This window comes from Lithobates pipiens, unplaced genomic scaffold (genome assembly GCF_037356315.1).
Source record: "Lithobates pipiens isolate NorthernLeopardFrog02 unplaced genomic scaffold, aLitPip1_a1.2 Scaffold_3, whole genome shotgun sequence".
NCBI classification, from domain to species: domain Eukaryota; kingdom Metazoa; phylum Chordata; class Amphibia; order Anura; family Ranidae; genus Lithobates; species Lithobates pipiens.
In genome coordinates this window covers 220357399-220378072 of record NW_027507790.1, presented here as the reverse complement: position 1 = coordinate 220378072, position 20674 = coordinate 220357399, and the positions used below count along the sequence as shown (strand labels likewise).

At 42.0% G+C, this 20674-nt stretch overlaps 1 protein-coding gene across 1 annotated transcript in view; it reads left to right on the top strand.

Moving 5' to 3' along the window:
- The window catches only part of C7 (complement C7), a 139423-nt gene that overhangs the window by 70882 nt on the left and 47867 nt on the right, over positions 1-20674 (top strand). The window contains exons 6-10 of the mRNA XM_077462808.1: positions 526-667; positions 4266-4403; positions 6630-6873; positions 9383-9496; positions 11991-12157. Coding sequence (XP_077318934.1) covers positions 526-667; positions 4266-4403; positions 6630-6873; positions 9383-9496; positions 11991-12157 — 805 coding nt within the window. The remainder of the gene's footprint in view (positions 1-525; positions 668-4265; positions 4404-6629; positions 6874-9382; positions 9497-11990; positions 12158-20674) is intronic.

The following is a 20674-nucleotide window of genomic DNA, read 5'->3' as shown; positions in this document are numbered from 1 at the left end:
ACGAATCCGTCAGACATTCCGATCATGTGTGAGCTCTATTGGACCTTTGCATGCCAAAAATTTGATGGACTTTAGAAATAGAACATGTTTTAAATTTTCCCACCGGAACTCCACCGGACTCAGTTCCTAGCAGGAACCCGTTCATCTGTATGCTGGTCCGACGGACCAAATACGACGCGCGTGCAGTTACAGCACCTGCCTGCTCGCTGCAATAGAAAAAGAACACATTTTCCTGTCACAGTGAGAGGGAATGCCCCTCCAAGGCCCTTTGGTTTGGTATGGAGTTTAAGGGGAAGCCCCTGCAATTCAATCGAATTTGGAACGTTTTAATTGAATTTGAAAACAAATAAACAAAACTAAGCTAAACTAATTCCCAAAATTTATTTAATGAATTTAACTAAACAAAATGATTTAAATAATGAATCGAAATAAAATTAAACACATTTTTTCATTCTGCACATTTCTACTTTATGTGCATTATGACACCTTCCTTACGTTTTTAATCGTGTACAAAACTTGTTTCAGATTTGATGTTGTCACACAAACACGCAAAACAAGCAGTGTGATTCACACAAAGAGTTTTGGTGGAAAGTGCCGGAAAGTCTACAGTGGTGATAGCAGAGAATATTTCAGGCTAAGTGAGAATGTCCTCACTTACACATTTAAGGTAAGTCCATTGAGAAATAATCATTTTATAAATAGCCAGCAAAATAAAAACCCTTAATAATACATTTCCCCCCTGAAAAACATGCAAACGTTTTTTTTCCCCCACACACACGTTAAGATGGATATTAAAACTTACATAAAATCCTACAATATTAAATATTTTCTGAAAGCAGAGACTATGTAAAATAAAAACATGGCAGTTGCATATTTTTATGTGTCATTAAAAGTCAGGGTTCTCTCAGGCCGCGTACACACGCGGGGACTGTTCGCCCAACTTTGTCCGTCAAACAGTTTCAGCGGACAGTCCGCTCAAAATTAGCATGGACGGACTTGCCCACACACGACGAACGAACAGTCCGCTGAAACCGTGCGCGATGACGTGAACGGCACGTACGACGGGACTAGAAAACGACGTCCTATACACTGCAATGAAAACTTCGGCGTGTAAATCCTTTCTGAGCATGCGCGGAACTTAGTTTGACGAACAAGCCTACACACGAGGGGACTGTTCGCTGAAACAAAGTTTCAGCGGACAGTTTTTCGGAATTTCCGAAAAACTTTGTTCAGCAGACTGTCCGCTGAAACTGTCCGCTGAAAGCCCACACACGAGCGGACTGTCCGCCGAAACACTGTTCAGCGGACAAAGTTGAGCGAACAGTCCCCGCGTGTGTACGCGGCCTCAGGCTCCAGAAGAGAAGTCTGTTGTGATGAGGTCACCACAAGTGGATCAATAGGGATCAGCGGGTGCAGGCAGAGCTTAGTTTCATTAAGCATAGCTTTATTATCAGTTCCCTGCAACCAAAAATGGTGTCGGCAATGGTGATATAACATTATTTTTCTTCCGCTGTGTTATGAGATACCTAGCTAACAAGTGGGGAGCCTCACTTTTGTCATTCACTGCATGTGCTGCTAGTTATACAGAGGCATGTCAGAGCTTCCTGAATTTCAAAGAGGGCAAATGGTTGGTGCCCACTTAACTGGTGCCTCTGACTGAAGTTACCAATTTATTTGCGGTGTCGTGAGGTACAGTAGCAATGACGGCATATACAGTTTCCAGGAAAATATCTTCTGATAAGCATAAGCACGGTCGACAAGGTCAACTGACCAAAAGAGACAAAAGGACATCGCGCAGGATTGTTACCTGGATTTTTGCATGAAGAGTGGTATCAAATTCCATTATCTATCATCCAAGACTTACAATGTATATGTCAATTCCCAGGAGAATTCAGGCTGTCTTGGATGCCAAAGGCAGGCCAACCAGGGTCGTATCTACTGAGAGGCAAAAAGACGTGTGCCTTCGGGTGGCATTTTTCTGCCCCCAGGCAGAAGCGACACTTTGAGCAGTGGTGCCGCTATGGGGGGGGGGGGGGGATGCTGACCCAGAGTGGTAACACCAGGGCGGCCATGGACTGACTGTTTGATGACAAGGGAGAAAAGCAGAAGGTGGCAGTGGCTACAGCCTCCAATCCCAAAAATAGCTCACTTGACAGAGCAGGTCAGAGTCCCAGGCTGTGATCATGCCTCAGCAGCCTTGCTACACATGGCTGCTAAAAAGAGCCAATGGGCTGTGGGAAGGGGAGAGTCCAGTGTAGTTTTTTTAAGGGGGGAGGGATGGGACAACCTTCTGGGGTAGTATGGGGGGGTAATGGAGCCCCCTCTCTTACTACCTCTCTCTCAACCCTTCTCTCTATAATCCTACCTCTCTCTCTCACCCCTTCTCTCCCACCCCCTTCTCAGCCCTCCTTTTCTCTCTTCCCCCACCTCTTCCCCCTCTCTTTCTCTCTCTCAACCCCCCTTTCTCTCACCCCCACCTCTTCCCCATTTCTCACTCTTTCCATCACTCCCCTCTCTCTCAACGATCCCTCTCTCACTATCCTCTCTCTTTTTCCTCCACTGCTTTCCTCCCCTCTCTCTCACCCCCTTCACCCCCCTCTCTCTCCCCCGCCTCTTTACCCCTCCCTCTCTCTCTCACCCCCTCTATTTTTGATCATCCCTCTCTCACCCCACCTCTGAAGAGGTGGAGCTCTAATAAGAAGAGGTGGAGCCAAAATAGGAAGGGGTGAAGTTAAACAATGAAGGGGTGGATCTTAAACAGGAAGTGGTGGGACAAATTTAGTGGGGGGCCTGATTTTAGTCTTGCCTAGACTGGGTCCAACTCCATATTAGATAACGATTTTATTATTTTACTATACATGTTTCCATAATTTTTGTCCTGTATTTGACCATAAAGAAACACTAAATCGATGAGAAAATGGAGATGGGGGAGATATTTTTTGCCGCAGGATGGGCTTTAAATTAATTTACATAGGAATTTATTATTTAATGTATGTTTATCAGTCAGAGCTAATTACACCAGAACAAATTAAAGATATACCTACTACTTACTACTACTTATACCTACTTAATGAAAGGTAGCAACAAAAACAAAAGGAATGTGAAATGATCAAAGATCATAACATACTAAGATTTAAAAAAAAGCAGCAGAGCCTTAATATGAAATGCTAATAATACAATTGTAAATTAAAAGTAAATCTTCCCGCCAAAAGTCCGCCAGACCCAGTTCCTATCGGGAAGCCCGTTTGTCTGTATGCTGGTCCAATGGACCAAATACAATACAAGGGCAGCTACAGCACCTACCCGCGAGAACGGATCGCTCTGGTTCTCGGCTGCAGGATACTGTACATCTCGCAATAGAAAAAACACATTTTCCTGCAGCGAGCACGAGAGATAGGCGGCAATGTCCCTTAGGCCTGGTATGGATTTTAAGGGGAAACCCCTATGCCGGAAAAAAGGTGTGGGGGTTCCCCCAAAGTCCATACCAGACCCTTATCCGAGCACGCAGCTCAGCAGGTCAGGAAATGGGGTGGGGACTAGCACGCGCCCCCCCCCGAACCGTACCAGGCCACGTGCCCTAAACATGGGGGGGTGGGTGCTTTGGGGAAGGGGGGTGCCCTGCGCCCCTTATGCCTATATACCCCTCTATGATTGCCTGTCCATGCAAACATATATGTTTACAGGAGTTTAGAGGCAGAAAAAAAAAACGCCATTACTTGTGCGTTCAAGAGAGGATAGTTTTGGCAGAAAAAATGGTAAACGCACCTAAACACATCTAAGCACAGCTGTGTTTAGCATTTTTTTATTTCAGTGGTCCCTATAAATTAATATTCTAGCTAATGAAATAAATGAACGCCTAAGGCTTGGTTCACATATGAGCCACATGCGGACAGCAGGGGTCCGGTGCGGGCTGGTTCACCATTTCAGGTCCGTTTTCAGCCTGAATTTTGGTCTGAATTCGGACCTGAAACAGACCAAAAGACGCACAGTGTTTTTGTGTAAAATGCACCAGACCTGCTGCGGAGATATGTGAATCAGCTCCATAGAGAGCCGGTCAAAATCTCCTGCTATTGCGAATGGGATGCGGGGATTCCGCATCCCATTTGCAATTGTATGAACCCAGCCTAAGCGCGTGACATGCCTAAACACATTTAAGGGAAGCCCCAATGTACATCGAACCTAAGATAATTGTTTAAGTGCTCCTTTTTCATTATTTGTGCTTCGCTTTGTATTTTGTAACTCTTCTTGTTGTTGATCTTTGACAGGTGGAAGCAAAAAATGATTTTTCTCATGACTTTTATGACAGCAGCTGGTCCTATGTAAAAACGACTGAGTCCCATACAACATCTAACTATGGATATAAAGCAGATCACTCATCAAGCTTTACCTATTCAAAAGAAAAGGTAAAAAAAAACTAAATATGAACTACTGTACATAGATGCATTTGCTACCTTAATGTGGATTTGTAAATACAGTGCTCACCAAGTTATCCTACAAATACACAAAAGAGGACAATATTTTTTTTCTATATATATTGAGATAAAGGTTCCAAATGCATAAAACTTAAAAATTAAATAATAAATACATTTATTAGGACTAACGTAAATATTGCCCTGCTCCTCCCAGGCAGCATTTGCTTAGTTCTATGCCATTTTGCAACTGGCTAGCCTTCACTTCCTGTCCCATAGCTGAAACAGGAAGTGAGAAAAAATCCCTTGAGGGAATCCCTGGTTGTCTCCAGGGTCACCGAGACTAGTGTCTCCATTGGAAGATTTTCCCTCCACTCTTGTGCCGGGGACAATCCAAAATTTGCCATTTTCTATTACTTTCACTTTCGGTGACTAAGGTAAACATAACAAATAAGGAGGGAGAATTTCCCTAACAGGCACACAGACAGCGTTAAAAACATTATAGGTGATCTAATTCTTCTCCACTCTACCCAAAACTAGCAAAAAAAGCCTTTAGGCCTTTCACACATGCGTTCTGATTTTTTCATGTGTTCAGTCACTTTTTTTGTTAGAAAATCAGATGAAAAATACCGAACCCCTCCCTGCATGTGACTCGGTATGGTTTAGGAGCTGGGAAGGATCTGGTGTGGATTTTGGGGGGGACCCCACGCCATTTTTTATTTATTTTTTCAGTGTGGGGTTCCCCTTAAAATCCATACCAGATTCAAAGGGCCTGGCATGGATGATGGGGGGACCCCACACAGTTTTTGTTTCACAATTTTTAATTTAAAGTAACCCTTGAAAGGCCCCCCCAGTGCAAGTGATAAATGCTTGTCTTAGCTATACTTCTTTGCTCTTGCATGCTTCCTCCCAGCTGCATGATCGGTCCCATGAAGTCGCTTCTGTTCCCCATCCCATCGATCATAGGCAGTCTGGCGTCTTCATGTACAATGCAGGACAAGGAGTCCATCATTGTAAGTGACGACTCTGAAGACCTGCTAATAACTCAGAGTGCTGGAGAGAGTGCCAGCTGCTGGGAAAGCAAGGAATAAAGTAAGTATGGTTGCTTCTCTGTGCCGCTAGACAATCAGAACATTTAACCCTTTTAGTGCTGAGGGGGCCCTACTGCAAGGGTAGTTTTTTCAGAGTTGACAGCTTTAAAGTAGAACTATACGCAAAACAGTGTTTTTTTATTTTTTTTATTTACTTTCACTTCCTGTCCCATAGCTAAAGAAAAAGGAAGTGGGAGGAAATCCCTGCAAATCAAGGGAATCCTTTGGGGACCCCCAGGTCACCAGGACTAGTGTCCCCATTGGAACATTTTTACAGTGTCCCTGTAAGTGTTCTAGCCCATGTCCACTCTATCCAAAACTATAAAAAAAAGTTTTGCCTTTAGTTATACTTTAAATATGTTTTGGTGAGATGGACTGATTGTTGTTGGGATGTGTTGCTATAGATATATATATAGAGCATAATAAACATCTGCAGCAGAGACTCTCTGAAGGTCTGAAACACAGACATAGTTCTACAATTCTTACTTCCATTGTAAAAATATCTACCCTTGGCAGCCAGTCACATAATCAAATGCCTAGGTCTTGACTGCTGGGAAGGGTCACAGATTTTCCTCTTAGCAGATGTCAGAGGACCAAATGCCTGGGCATTTTCCCATGTGTTCAGCTACGGTGAGATCCCCAATCTGACCAGAGGTCATTGGAACCCAAACCAATTTCGCATTGTGTCAGTTAATTTGACATTTATTCTATCTCAATACGTTTGCATTGTTTCGTAAGAGCATATAAGGTTTTTTATCAGGTACACTGTTTTAATTTACGGTATTCCTTATTTATGCCATTAGTGGCTGCCACCTTTGCTACAGGAGGAAGTGGTGGAAAATGTCAAAAATGGCTACCTCAGTCTAGGCCATGGAGACCATTGCTCCTATAGTTCCAAAATAGAATGCAAATTAACATTCTCACTGCAGAAACATCACACAGGGGGGCGGGGATGGGGTTAATTTTCTAAAGATTGCTGTGTTGAACTGTGCAATATAACAAAGGGGACAATATAGTGAGGGGTGTTTTATACAGTGAATAATCCACTTTAAGAAGAAGAGAAGGAGGATTCTACAATAATTTTTCTGCCAATATTTGTTATCATTTTATTCATGCTTATTCTCTACAGAGTTACCAGCTCCTGGTTATCAGGAATTCTGTAGAAGTGGCACAGTTCATCAATAACAATCCAGAATTTTTAACCCTTGCTGAACCATTTTGGAAAGAACTTTTCAACCTCCCCTCAGTGTATGAATACAGCGCTTACAGAAAATTCATAGAAGATTACGGAACACATTTTCTGCAGTCTGGATCTTTGGGAGGAGAATATGAATTTAGATTCTTCATGGAGACTGAAAAAATGAAACAAAACGGTAAAGTTTAAGTTACATTACGATTCATCATAAAGTTAGTGAGGCCAAAGTAAAGTTGGGCTACTTTATTACTGTTATGGGTCAATAACTCAGAGCATATGAAGACAATAGTTTTGCAGGAAAGTCAGGCAGGTAGCATTTTTAGAAGGAGAGGTCAGTCGTAATAGCATACATTTTGCCCTTACTACATGTTCCCTTTAAAGCAGTGGTCGCCTTTCAGACCTCAGACAACTAAAATCACAATTCTGAATCCCATGGACCACTAACATGAATTTTATATGCCTTATACATGCAATATTCCATCTCTCTGTCCACCTCCCCCTGGATCCCACTGCTGCCTTATACACAAAATGCTCCGTCTCTTTGCCCTCCACCCCCTGGATCCCACTGCTGCCTTATACACACAATGCACCGTCTCTTTGCCCCCCCACCTCCTGGATCCCACTGCTGCCTTATACACACAATGCTCAGTCTCTCTGCCCCCCCCCCCCCACCACCTGGATCCCACTGCTACCTTACACACACATTGCTCTGTCTCTCATCCCCCCCCCTCCCCTGGATCCCACTGCTGCCTTATACACACACTGCTCTGGCTCCCCCCCGACCTCCCCGGACACTGCATCACACTGCTGCCTTATATGCCGCGTACACATGATCAAACAATCCGGTGGAAAAGTCCGGCAAACTCAAGTCCGCCAAACAATCCCCCCGTGTGTAGCCTCCGGCATACTTTTTTGACCCGAAAGTACGGCGGACTTAGAATGCCGTGTTGCACTCCAATCTTTCCACCGGACTCGCATTTCGGCGGACAATCCGGCCGTGTGTATGCCAGTCCGCCGTACTTTTGAAATGAGCGGACTTTTCCCGCCCGGAGAAAAGTCCGCTCATTTTGAGCGGGTCTCCAGGTAGGCGGGGCCCGCGAAGGAGACGTCGCTGGCCCCGCCGCCTGGTAGGTACTTAAAGGGGAACCCCACCGCCGAAAAAAATCGGCATGGGGGTTCCCCCCAAGTCCACAACAGACCCTTGTCCAAGCACGCTACCCGGCCGGCCAGGAAAGGGCGAGCGCCCCCCCTCCTGAGCCACGGCCCCCCCACCCCAAAGCACCTTGTCCCCATGTTGATGAGGACAAGGGCCTCTTCCCGACAACCCTGGCCTTTGGTTGTCGGGGTCTGCGGGCGGGGGGCTTATCGGAATCCGGGAGCCCCCTTTAATAAGGGGGCCCCCGGATACCGGCCCCCCACCCTATGTGAATGAGTATGGGGTACAATGTACCCCTACCCATTCACCTGTAACATAAAAGTACAAAAAAAACACAACACACGAGATAAAATACTTTATTGCACAGCTCCGGGGGTCTTCCGTCTTCGGGGGTCTTCGGCGGTGTCACATGGGTTTATGTCACATGGGTTGGTCAGATGTATCTAATTGAGTGGGGAACAGATTACAATGGGTGTATAGGAGGGCAGAGGGTTTAGAACAGGATTTCTCAACCAGGGTTCCATGTAACCTTGGGGTTCCTCCAGAGCTTGCTAGGGGTTCCTTGAGCAATGAGCAATTTCTGCCTCTCAGATAAGTTCCCATTGACACCATTGATTTTTTAGCTACCTGTAAGGTTGCAATTCTTCCCAATGACCGCAAATGTAAGGAGCATACTAATATACTGTATATGAGTTGTAGCTATAGTAATTTATAAAGAGGATGTAAACCCTGATGGGTTTACTTCCTCTTTCATTCCCTGCAAAGGCAAAGCATAATGGATTACTATGCATCGCATAGTAGCCCATTATGTGTCACTTACCTGACACAGGAGCCAGTGAAGTCACCGATGTGCCATGTAGTTCCGAGCGTCCATCTTCTTGGTGGGTCTCTGTGGGTCTCGCTGCTCAGGCGCTGTGATTCGCCAGAGCAGCGATGACGTCACTCCCGCGCATGCGCACGGGACCCGACACTCGCGGAATTGAGCGACATCTTCGTCATTGACGAAGCCGCACTCAGTGCGCCTGCGCATGCGCCGTAGACAGCGGTGCCTGTCTTCGGGCAAATATCTCCTAAACCGTATAGGTTTAGGAGATATTTCTTGGGCCTACAGGTAAGCCTTAATCTAGGCTTACCTGTAGGTCAAAGTGGTTTGTAAGTGTTTACAACCACTTTAACAGGGCTTCCCTAAGACCGAAAAGTTATTTCAAGGGTTCCACTGTGTCAAAAGGGTTGAGAAATGCTGGTTTAGAAGTTAGGGATGGGTATACACCAAAGCCATTCTAGAGTGGGGTTGGAACCCAACACCATCCAAATTGTTTTTCTACTTTTGGATAGAGCGATGAAGAGTTAGAAGCTCTTTCAGCCCTGTATTACTACTTCAATTCAAGTATTACGCATAATTAATAAATGTATATAACTCAATACTCAAGGTGTAGAGTGGTGACTGTCATCCACAAAAGACTTAGAACTGTTTCTGGTTTCATTGTCTGATTTCAGTTTTTTTATGGAGTTCTCTTTCCTCTTTCCCCAGGCGTGACAATGAGTGATATGACTAAATGTACTTCATCCAAAGGAGGATTTCTTTTCTTTAGGTATTCCACATCAGAGTGCAAAAGGACAGCTGACGTGATAAAATCTTCATCTGGTGCGTTTATATGTATCAACACATGGATCTGAGTTCTCATTTTTTATATGCACATGAAATGCCTGTTTTTTGGGCAGATACAGAAATGTATCATGCGTATCTGGCACAGACAAAATGTTCTTTCACAACAGCACTTTTTTTTACTGATATTGCCTGTTAGTAATCGCATACGGTTTAGTGCAAGCAGTTCTCCGCATTTCTCCCTGATAACTTCTGCAGGTGGCGGAAGGGGGTGCCACTCGGTGGCTGCCCTGAACAGAGAAAGAGGAACTGAACAGAGTAGTTTGTCACTTCCGTTTTCACCCCTTTGGTTACCTGGCCACCAGCGGCCAGAAAAGCAGCCAATTAGACCGATCTGTGTCTGATCGGCTGCATGGGAGGCCAGAGAAGAGATTTAGGGTCGGAGGCCACATTCACACCTGAGCATTTTGTAACTTGAAGCCTGAAGCTACAAAACGCTGGAGGGGAAAAAATCAATTCACAATCAGTTGGCATCTCCACTCCATAACGCCTGAAGCCAGAAGCTAAAAAACGCCTGAAGCTCAAACAAATTCTGGAACTTTTTTTTTAGGCAGATTTTGGGCGTTTTTCTTCTTTTTACATTGGTGACCTTTTGCCCTGCACAAAACCACGGCAAACGCCATACAAAACGCTGAAAATGCGCTTTTCTGCCTGAAAATGCTACGCTCAGGTGTGAATGGGGCCTAATAGACCCCAAATTTCTTCATAAAGAGGACCTGTCACAGCCGATGATGTCACAAGGGATGTTGTTCATCCCTTGAGATAGCAATAAAGTTAGAACAAAAAAGTGTAAAAATAAAAATTTGTATAAAAAAAAAATAATAATAATTAAAGTACCCCTGTACCACTGTGCTTACGCACAAATGCGAATGCACACATTACTCTCGTACGCATATGTAAATAGTGATCGCACCACACATGTGAAGTTTTGTCACAAATGTCAGAGAGAGAGAAAAAATTCTAGCACCAGACGTCCTGTGCAGCTCTAAACTGGTAACCTGTAAAGGCGTTTAAAGTGCCACCTATGGAGAATTTTAAGCACCGTAGTTTGCCGCCATTCCACGGGCAGATGCAATTTTAAAGCATGACGTGTTAGGTATCTATTACTCAGCGTAACACAATCTTTCACATTAAACAAAATAATTGGGCTAACTTTGGTGTTTTGTTTTTTTTTATTCATGAAAGTGTTTTTTTCCCAAACAAATTGTGTTTGAAAACCTGCTCCGCAAATACTGCGTGACATAAAAAAATTGCAACACCCACCATTTTATTCTATAGGGCCTCTGCTAAAAATATATATATAATGTTTGGGGGTGCTAAGTAATTTTCAAGCAGTGGAGCGAAATGTCAAAATTGGCCCAGAAGGGAAGTGGTTAAATCAGTATCTTTTGCTAGAAAATTACTTACAACCCCCAAACATTATATACATGGTATTTGCGAAACGATTTTTCTAGCGCAATTGTTTTTGGTAAAAATTTTTGGTAGAATATAAAAGATGATGTTACGCTGAGTAAATAGATACCTAACATGTCATGCTTGAAAATTGCACACGCTCGTGGAATGGCGACAAATTACAATTCCCTTAAAAATCTCCATAGGCCACATTTTTTACAGGTTACCTCTTTAGAGTTACAGAGGAGGGCTAGTGCTAGAATTATTGCTCTTGCTATAACGTTTGCAGCGATACCTTACTTGTGTGTGCATATGCGTGAAAGACTTACATATGCGTTTCGATGGGGGAGCGTTACATTTTTTTTTGTTACTTATTTTATTTTTTATTTCTATACGCTCCCTTAATTTTTCTTAATTTTTTTTATCACTTTTATTCCTATTACAAGGAATGTAATCATCCCTTGTAATAGAAATAAGGGACGACATGTCTTCTTTATGGAGAGATCTTTATGGATATGTTCAGACAGCAAGGGAGCACTGATAATGTAAGTTGAATTGTAATGTTGAAGCTGGCTATACACCAGTAAAGCTTTGTTTGGAAATGTTCATTTTCAGAACATTTGTGCATTTTTGTAATCATTAGTGGGGTGAAATCATCTCTTGTTTTTGACTGTAGTGATGAGAAAATTCGAAGAAGCAGCATGGAATTTTTCTCCGGAATAAACACAGTGAATATGTTTATTTTGGAAATTCCATTCATTATAAAATCAAATGTTAAAAGCAAACAATATTTTGCAGTACAGTACATTGGAACACCCATTCATCAAATTTCTGATGGATTTATCAAATGTACTGAGGAGGTTTTTTTACCCAGCCATTTGTATGAAAATCTACTAGTGTATGGCCAGCTCTATGCTATGTTCACAGTTCAGCAGCTACTGGCTTGTCTCACAAGACCCTAATTCTCATTTTTGGTTTGTTGGAAAAAAAAACACTGTTCTTCTTTGCTGTATTCCATCGCACAACATGCATTGACACACCAATGCACAAGTGAATTGATATAGTTGCTTGTTGTTTGAAGGTTCCAATGACCAAGAAGTTCGTGGTCAAGCAGTTGTGAAAGGTGGGGAGCCAAAATTTATTGGTGGCCTGGAATATTTCTCCATGAACAATCCTGCAGACAATCAAAAGCGCTATGCAGCCTGGGCCGGCTCTGTAACAAATCTTCCAACTGTTATTAAGTATAAGGTCAGTACTATTTGTATGCATTACCTCTCAACCTAACGTACTGCTCATATTAAGACATCATCTTTTATCGAACCAGACGAACATCATCATTTAAGAAGCTCAGACAACATCATATTTCAGAATACGTGTAATGGGTGAAAAGTAAAGATACTGTAACTATTGATGTATGGTCATTTTTAAAGGACGGCAAACATTGATAAATAACTTGCGGCTAGCTTAGGCAAATTAAATATTAATCGAGAGATCGAAAGACTCAAGAGTGATGAATGACAAGAATGACTGATGAGGCAAGGAAAAAAATTAGTATGGACAGGAGAGAATAAATTCAGAAGTGCTGAAGATTGATGATTGACAAGACATGATTGATAAGAAATGAAAAAGGAAAGTGTATGAATTTGGAGCACTAAACAATTTTATTTCTTTGAACACCATCAGAAACTACTGCTTTGGTCAGCTTTATTACAGAATTGTTCATTGTGAACAGTGCAAGTTTGCAAACTTTTAATGTTGCTAAGCATTCTGTACCAGGTCTTCTCCTTGTAGTTGCAGACCAGAATGATCAACACAGATTCGGGAGCAATATAGTACTTGTACAAACTTAGGTACTGCTCAAGTTCCCAGAGTTTCCAGAGTCAAAAACAGTATTATTAATATTATATGGCACCCTTGTAACTTAAAGTTAACTTAAAGTGCTGCTGGAACAAATGGTGAGGTAGCTATCTTGGGCACGTTCAATAAAATATTATACTACAGCTCATTTCAGACAGGAGCCAATTACTATCAGCATGTCTTATGGTATGGGAGGAAACCAGACTATTGGAAACCCATGCAAGCACGAGGAGAACATGCAAGGCAAGGCAGAAGTTATAACCAATAAGCCACTGTGCTGCCTATGCCCATCAGACCTGTACCCATGAGAAGACCAGACTTACTTGGCGGTTGTAGACTGCTACATACCAACCAATTCCTAAAGAAAAAAACAGTAAAGAACTCATTGATAAATAATACATGAAAATGAAAGGACATTTTATTAGAAGAATCCAGTAAGCACAAAACAAATGCCCTCCAAAACTAATTTTTTCAAAAGTGATCAAGTTTACATTGGGCTTATTCTTGTCCTAAAATTGTAATATAGGCAGAGGTCTTGTCTACTGTCCAAATATATTGTAAAGACACTGACACTTAGTTGAACTAGCAGAAGTTAGAAGGTAATTAGCTACCATGCACAGCTGCACCAGATGTTGCACTCTACAGTTACAGTAAATCGACCCCACTGTTAGGCTTTGTTCACACTGAGGTGACCTGTCAGGTGACTTAGCCGCCTGACAAGCCGCTCTCCATACAGTGCAATGGAACCGTTCTAATTGGAGGGATTCGAGTCTCTCCAACTTTGAAAAAGGTTCCTGTACCTTTTGGGGCCAACTTCAGAGCAACTTGCATTGAATTCTATTACAGAAGTTGTTTACAAGCCACGTTGAAGTTGCGCTGTATGGGGCGGCCTTAGAGTCGGGCGACTTTGAAGACACCCCAGTGTGAATGGCAAGAAAAGACACAGCTGTGGCACCTGGGATTCATGATGTGAAGATCCTCTTAGACTAGCCCAAGTTGGTGTACCAAGAGTCATATGTAAAGGATGCTCTGGTATTTCCTATTTTATGAGCCAGATATAGCTAAGAGGGCGGAGGGATATTAAACATCCAAACAAATCATATTTTCAAGTTAAACATCATAGATGATTCAATTTGGCACAATTTTTTTTCTAATCTCGTACTATGGCCACATATTTTATTAAATGACAAGATAATAAAAATAAGATAATTTAGACACCAATTCGATAATAAAAATAAGATAATTTAGACACCAATTCTTAATTTCTAATACAGCTACTAAATCCAGGTCCTTCACAGCGCCACCGAATGTCATGTTTCATTGTAAACCCATATTGGCCACCAGCCATTTACAACCAGTTTGTTCAGATGTGTACAATATATACAAAAATAAAGAACATTTTCTTGACAGGTGCAAGAATAAACAAATTAAAACTACATCATGTACTTTCAAAGCAATGGGGTTGATTTACTAAAACTGTAAAGTGCAGAATCTGGTGCAGCTCTAAAAAGTAACCAAACAGCTTCCAGATTTTATTTCCAAAGCTAAATTGAACAAATTGACGGTAGAATCTGATTGGCTACCATGCACAGCTGCATCAGATTTTTTGCACTCTCCAGTTTTTGTAAATCAACTCCAATGTATCAAGATCATTATCAATGATATCAATATATGGATGAAGACATGCAGGTTTATAGAGCACTGCCTCAAAGAAGGCCATGGAAATAATAATGCAGAAACAAGAAAAAGTATTTTATTGTCAATGAAGTCATATCAGTCTTATATTTTATAGCTATAAATTAGGCATATCCTATATTTCTGAAAATCAAAAATCTTAACAGATGTAGTACACACCTACTGCCCAAAAGAGTGCAAAGAATCCTGTTGGTATTGTCTGAAAGTGTGGCTGTCCTAAAAAATAGTAGATAGTGAAAGAAGAAAAGTGGGTAAAGAAAGGGTAATGGCAAAAACAAAAACCTTCAGAGTAAGGAAGAGAAGGAAATGATGGAGTAAGGGAAAGGAGGTAAGCGTAGAAGCCCCACAATCTCCCACTTTTTGTGGAGAGTAGCTTCTGTGATAGAAGATGTGAAATAATGATGATCTCAGTTATTCCCATCAGTCATTTTACAACATTGTTGCTCTGGAATAATCCTTAAAGATTAGTTTCTTCACGAACACCCATAACTGTACATATTTGTGACCCTGAAAGCTGTTCTTTTGTCTTTTTTGAAAAATAAAAATAAAAATGTCAGCAGATACAAATACTGGAGCTACTGACTTTTAATAAAAGGCCACTCATCTGTCCTGGGATCTGGCTCCATGCTTACCCAAACCGTTTTTTCACTGGTCTTCGGGTCTCCGACTCCGGCATGTTTACTGTGGACAGCTGGCTGTGATTTCTTGTGGCTTCACAGTCGGCTGCCCACTGCCCTTTGTGAATGGTCCTGCAGCCTTCTGGGACCTGTGACATGTGCCAGAAGGTTGCAGATGGGGAGAAAAATTCCGGTGGATCACTGTGGTGATCCAACTGCAAGTGAGAGCGGGTACCAGTAAAATCCAGGCACCTGCTCCCCCACCCCGAACTGCTCCTTTAGGGTGAAGTTCTGCTTTAACGTTAAACCACCCATCCAAACATTACTAACGATCTTACTATTTTGGCACCATCAAAGAAACTTTGATGGTGTGACAAAATTACAATATGCCCACAAGTCCCCCATCCACTTCGTATACTTCAATTCCCCAAGCTTATGCACCACATATCATAGCCATACCACATTACTACCAAGAGGGCTAGGTTGGCCAAATTGCTCACCTCTCTGTCTTTTCTCACTTAGTTATATCCACCTACTCCTTGCTTCCATAAACTATTTCCCTCCCATCCATGCTTTACTCTTTTCCAACCTTCTAGCCCACCCTGTGATGTGCCCTTTCTTCTATGAGCTCAGGGCAGTTCTTTCTCTGAACATGACAATGGTCTCATATATACATCGTGTTTTCTCATTCCCTTTTTGTTGAACTATTTCCAGAGTAAATTATTTATGTAGTGAATGAGATTTTTTTTTTTTATGTGGGATTCAGGAACAGTGGAGACAATGGAAGATATTTTAAGCCATACACCATCACGCGTGCCTTCATTTCAGCAGCGGGCATATGACAGTACCATTTATCATGCCTTACATAGCCAGACATTTCAACACCTTTTGCATTTGGGAATATTGGAGACAAAAAGTAATTAGGGATCTGACAGAAATAGTGATGACCTTTCTGTGTGATCAATGATATTGCTTGAAATATGTTTATCAATGTTATTATCATTCCATTCACATCTCGTACACACTGCTTGCTTGTCTTGTTGAGCCTGATGTAATCTGTGAATGGTTTAGGCCTGACAATGATTTTTACTGACTTGATTTAGTCACCCTTGCCTCAGTTAAAGGGAAACTATACAACAGTGTCAGTGAGGACACACTTCAGGTTATCACTTTACAGTTTTACTGCAAAGAACTTGTTAATGTACCATTCACCTTTGTATGTGCTTTTGGTATCATATTTTTAAGACATTTTTCTATATACAAATTGAAACCATTCCCTTTAGTGGCTATCCTTATATTAGTGTGTGTAATCAGACATGTGCAATTTGTTTTGGTCGAAATATAAATATGGTTATTCGGATGTATCTGAATCTCCGATTGAAATAGCAAAAAATTTAATTGAAATTCATTTAATTTAGTTTCATATATTCGTTTTCTAACAAATTCCACATTTTTGGAATGATTCAAATTCTGATCAGTCGAAAAATCATCATCAAAATCAAGAAGAATAGCTAGTTATTAAGGAGCAGGCGGGGAAGATGCCACTGCTTCCTTAAAAACTGAAGACTTATCAGCTGGCAGCGGGCTTCCCCACTGACAGCTGAAATGTAAACAAAGGAATGCCGGCAGTGAAAAACTCTGAAAACAGCATCCAATCCATACCAGGCCCATGGGGTCTGGTGTGGTCTTTAAGGGGAACCCAACCCCAAAATTTAAAAAAAGAAACGGCATGGGGTCCCCTCATATCCATACCAGACCCTTATCTGAGCAGGCCAGGAAAGGGGGGGAGGAGTGAGTGCCCCCCATCTCCTGAACCATACCAGGCCACATGCCCTCAACATGGTGGGGACTTTTGGAGAGTCACCCCTACCCCAAAGCACTTTTTCCCATGCTAATGGGGACAAGGGCCTCTTCCCTACAAACCTGGCCTGTGGTTGTGGGGGTCTGCGGGTGGGGGGCTTATCAGAATCTGGAAGCCCCCCAGGTCCTACCCACCCCAATGTGAATGAGTATGGGGTACATTGTACCTCTACCCATTCACCAAAAAAGTGTAAAAAGTGAATAAAGACAATACCAAGTTTTGACAATTCCTTTATTAAAAAATAAATAAATAAATGAATAAATAATATCCCCCAAAGTAGATCAAACGTCAATCATGAAGCCCGCTGCACCGCTGGACTGGAAAAAAGAAAAAAACCTCCAGTGTTGTCAAAGGTTTCTGCCGTCTAACAGTTCTTAAATAACTAAGAAGCGGAGTCACCTGATGACGTCATTGGGTGTCCCCGCCCTTTGTGACATCATTAACCAAGCATGCCCCGGTCAATGACGTCGCAATGGGTTGGGGGCACCGGGTGGCTATTTAAGAACTGTCAGAAAGTGGGCTTCCCGACCTGTTCCTTAACAACCAACTATTCTTTACACAGAATTCAAATTGGTTAATCATTTTTGGACCGATCTGAATTTGAATATGAAAGATTGGAATATGTTAGAAAATGAATAAACAAAATGAAATGAAAATCAAAATGAATCAGCGAAACAAAAGTAGTAACATAACGAATCATTCTGCACATGTCTATCCAAGATAAATTTAGTTACAGGATAGGCAACCTAGAAACTGTGTTTTATTAAGTAAATCATGGGCCAGATACATAGATTAACAATGATAAAAGAGAAGCGATAATTCACATTCTCTCTACTGAACTAACCTGAAGGAACTACAGCAAGCTGTACTACAGTGTTTTCCCAAAAATAAGCCCGGGTCTTATACTAATTTTGGCAATCAAAAACACAGTAGGGCTCATTTTCGGGGTAGGTCTTACCATGCATTGTGCTGTCTCTCCCCCTCACCCTCCCTGCCTGTCAGTGTGAACCGAGTTAAAATGCTTCTACAATCCTATAATCCACTCTATTACAGTAGTACTGTATATATTGTACAATATGTGTGTTTCTGTAATATACTTGTACCAAATACCTTCATTATAGCGCTGCTCAGCGCTTCTGTGACACGCTGGAGTTCTCTTTCCCGCTCTAAGCATTGCAGGGGGGGTAAGATTCCCTGCTGACAGCTGGGAGAAGAGGAGGAGAGCAGCGGGCGGTCAGCTTAACACCGAGCGGTGCTGTTCCAAAGGTATTTGGCACAATTGTATTACAGAAACACACACATTGTACAATATACACTACTAAAATAGTGTGGCTTATATGATTTTACAAGTATTTTAAACTAGGGCTTATATTCGGGTAGAGCTTATATTGCATTCCTCCTGGGAAATAACGCTAGGTCTTATTTTTCGAGGTAGATCTTATTTTCGGGGAAACACAGTATTGTGACTACAGTCAATGGAAACCTGTAGAGAGCTCATATTTATAGTAATTCAATGTGCATATGAGTCTCACTGAGCAAAACCTTTCCAGGTTAGGTTTACAGGCTCTGGAGCACAAAACTTTTCCCAGAAGGCTTATTCTGTAATTGATTTTCTCGCAGTAGCTGATTAGCAATTATGCAGAGTGCGCTCCCTGACCAACAGATGGCCGCAAGATGTAGCAAGTTCTCTATAATAAAATAAGATCATTAAATATGACATGATAAGTGTTCAAATGTAAAATCCATGTCAAATTAATTTAAGCTAGATTAATTACAGAAAATAAGTTATGGAGAACATATAATAGTTCCTTAGTGAAGAACTTTACAATAATACTCAAAAATGTGGTTATCAGTCATACCAGTGGGCCACATCTTTAAATTATAGGCTGTTAACATACACAAAAGTTTTTGGACACCTGACCATTACATCAATATGAACATGTCGGACATTGCATTCTAAATCAGTAGACATTAAGAAGGTATTTGAAAGTTTGCGCTAGATAACCATGAGCTAATATAGGAATGAAAACAATATTAGGGGGGCCGCACTCAAAAAATTGTCTGAATACACAGTACTGAAATGTGAACTAAAAATGTACATGTTGTGTGTCCTTAAAAATGCATTTAACAAAGTGAAGAAATTCAAACACAGAACAGTGCAATTGGCAACAACCAATACATAGAAAAATGTGACAAGTGACCTCCTTAAACAAGGCAGTGACAATTCTAACATAAAAAGTCCAATTCCAGTTGATATTCTTTGTGACTAGTATTCAATTGTGCCATTTTCAGTAATCCCCAGACCAAAGCAAATCCAAGACTCTTACCAAAAATCCTGGAGCTCCAAATATTGAGGTCATGAGTGCAAATGTGTCATCCAATCAAGAAAGAAATCCAATCAAAGCCACTTTAAGGCTTTCCTCAAGATTTTGGAGTTTGTGTCTGTGGAAATGTGTTCCCTTTTAGCCAAAAGAATATTTGTGAAGTCATGTATTGATCAGTGGCGGCTGGTATTTTTTTTTGGGAGGGGGGCAGCAAACAACCCCCCCGGGCCACCAGTGGAGCAGCACTAGCACAACTGCCACCTACCCCCCCCCCCGGCACGGCACTACCACCCCCCCCACCACCACCACCACCCGCTGTCCTTACCCTGGATGTGAGAGCAGCGGTCAGATGTGGCCATCTTCCAGTGTGGTGGGCTCAGGGGAAAGCTGCTCCGTTGTCCTCTCCTGGAGTAGCTTCTTCTGTGTCTCCTCTCTACTCCTCTCCGCTGGCATCCAATAGGATCACCTGATGTTTTGGCCAGTTGGGAAACAGGTTTCATACCTGCTTCCCGATTGGCCAGGAGGAGGATCAGTATTGCAACAGCGAATTTTTAATCTGTTGAAACATACCTGGGTGGGCTCCAGACGCAATGCTCTGCATCCTGAGTCCACCCTATTTTGAAGCCTATTAGAGCCCCTGGCTCTAATCAGGTTCTTCTTAAAAAAAACAGGCCATTGTAATTCATATGTCCGGTGACCTGAAAGGGGCCGGACACATGAATAGGGGCTGTGCATGAATCTATCCACTGCATATAGGGGGGTGGCTAGAGAGAGGGGGCGGTGCCCGGGTGCCCCTAATGGACGGGCCGCACCTGGTACTGATGTTGAATGAGAAGACCTGGCTCACAATTAGCATCACAATTCACCCTAAAGGTGAAGTTTCTTTACCCTGGTGCATTCTGTGCATTAATAAAGTGGTTGTAAACAATCAAAATAGCAAGACATGCTGGCGACATTCACAAATCTTTATTGGGCACTAACAGCAGTGCTACATGTATAATGCTAACATGTTCTGGCCGGAGCCTTCCTCATAGCATTGTAACTGGTGTATAGATAAAAAAAAAGTGATAAATACCTTTTTTCCCTTATTTATAAGTGATCACATTCCCTCTGTTCCCTGGGACTTTAAATGAGTCACTTCACACATAAAAATTGTAATGGATGCACATGATTGTTAATTAATTGTTCCATAAATTGCCACAATTGAAGAAACCAGTTAAAAATAGTAATGCACTTATTTACAATATGTAATAGATAGATTTGGTAGCAATATACATTTATTCAAAGTCATAAAGAAGTTTTAACATATGCAGTACAAATATGGACGCATGTTAGTATGTCATATTGTATCCACAAGCTCATTGCATCCAGTAACTTGACGCGTTTCGTGGCTCATGACCATTCTTCAGGA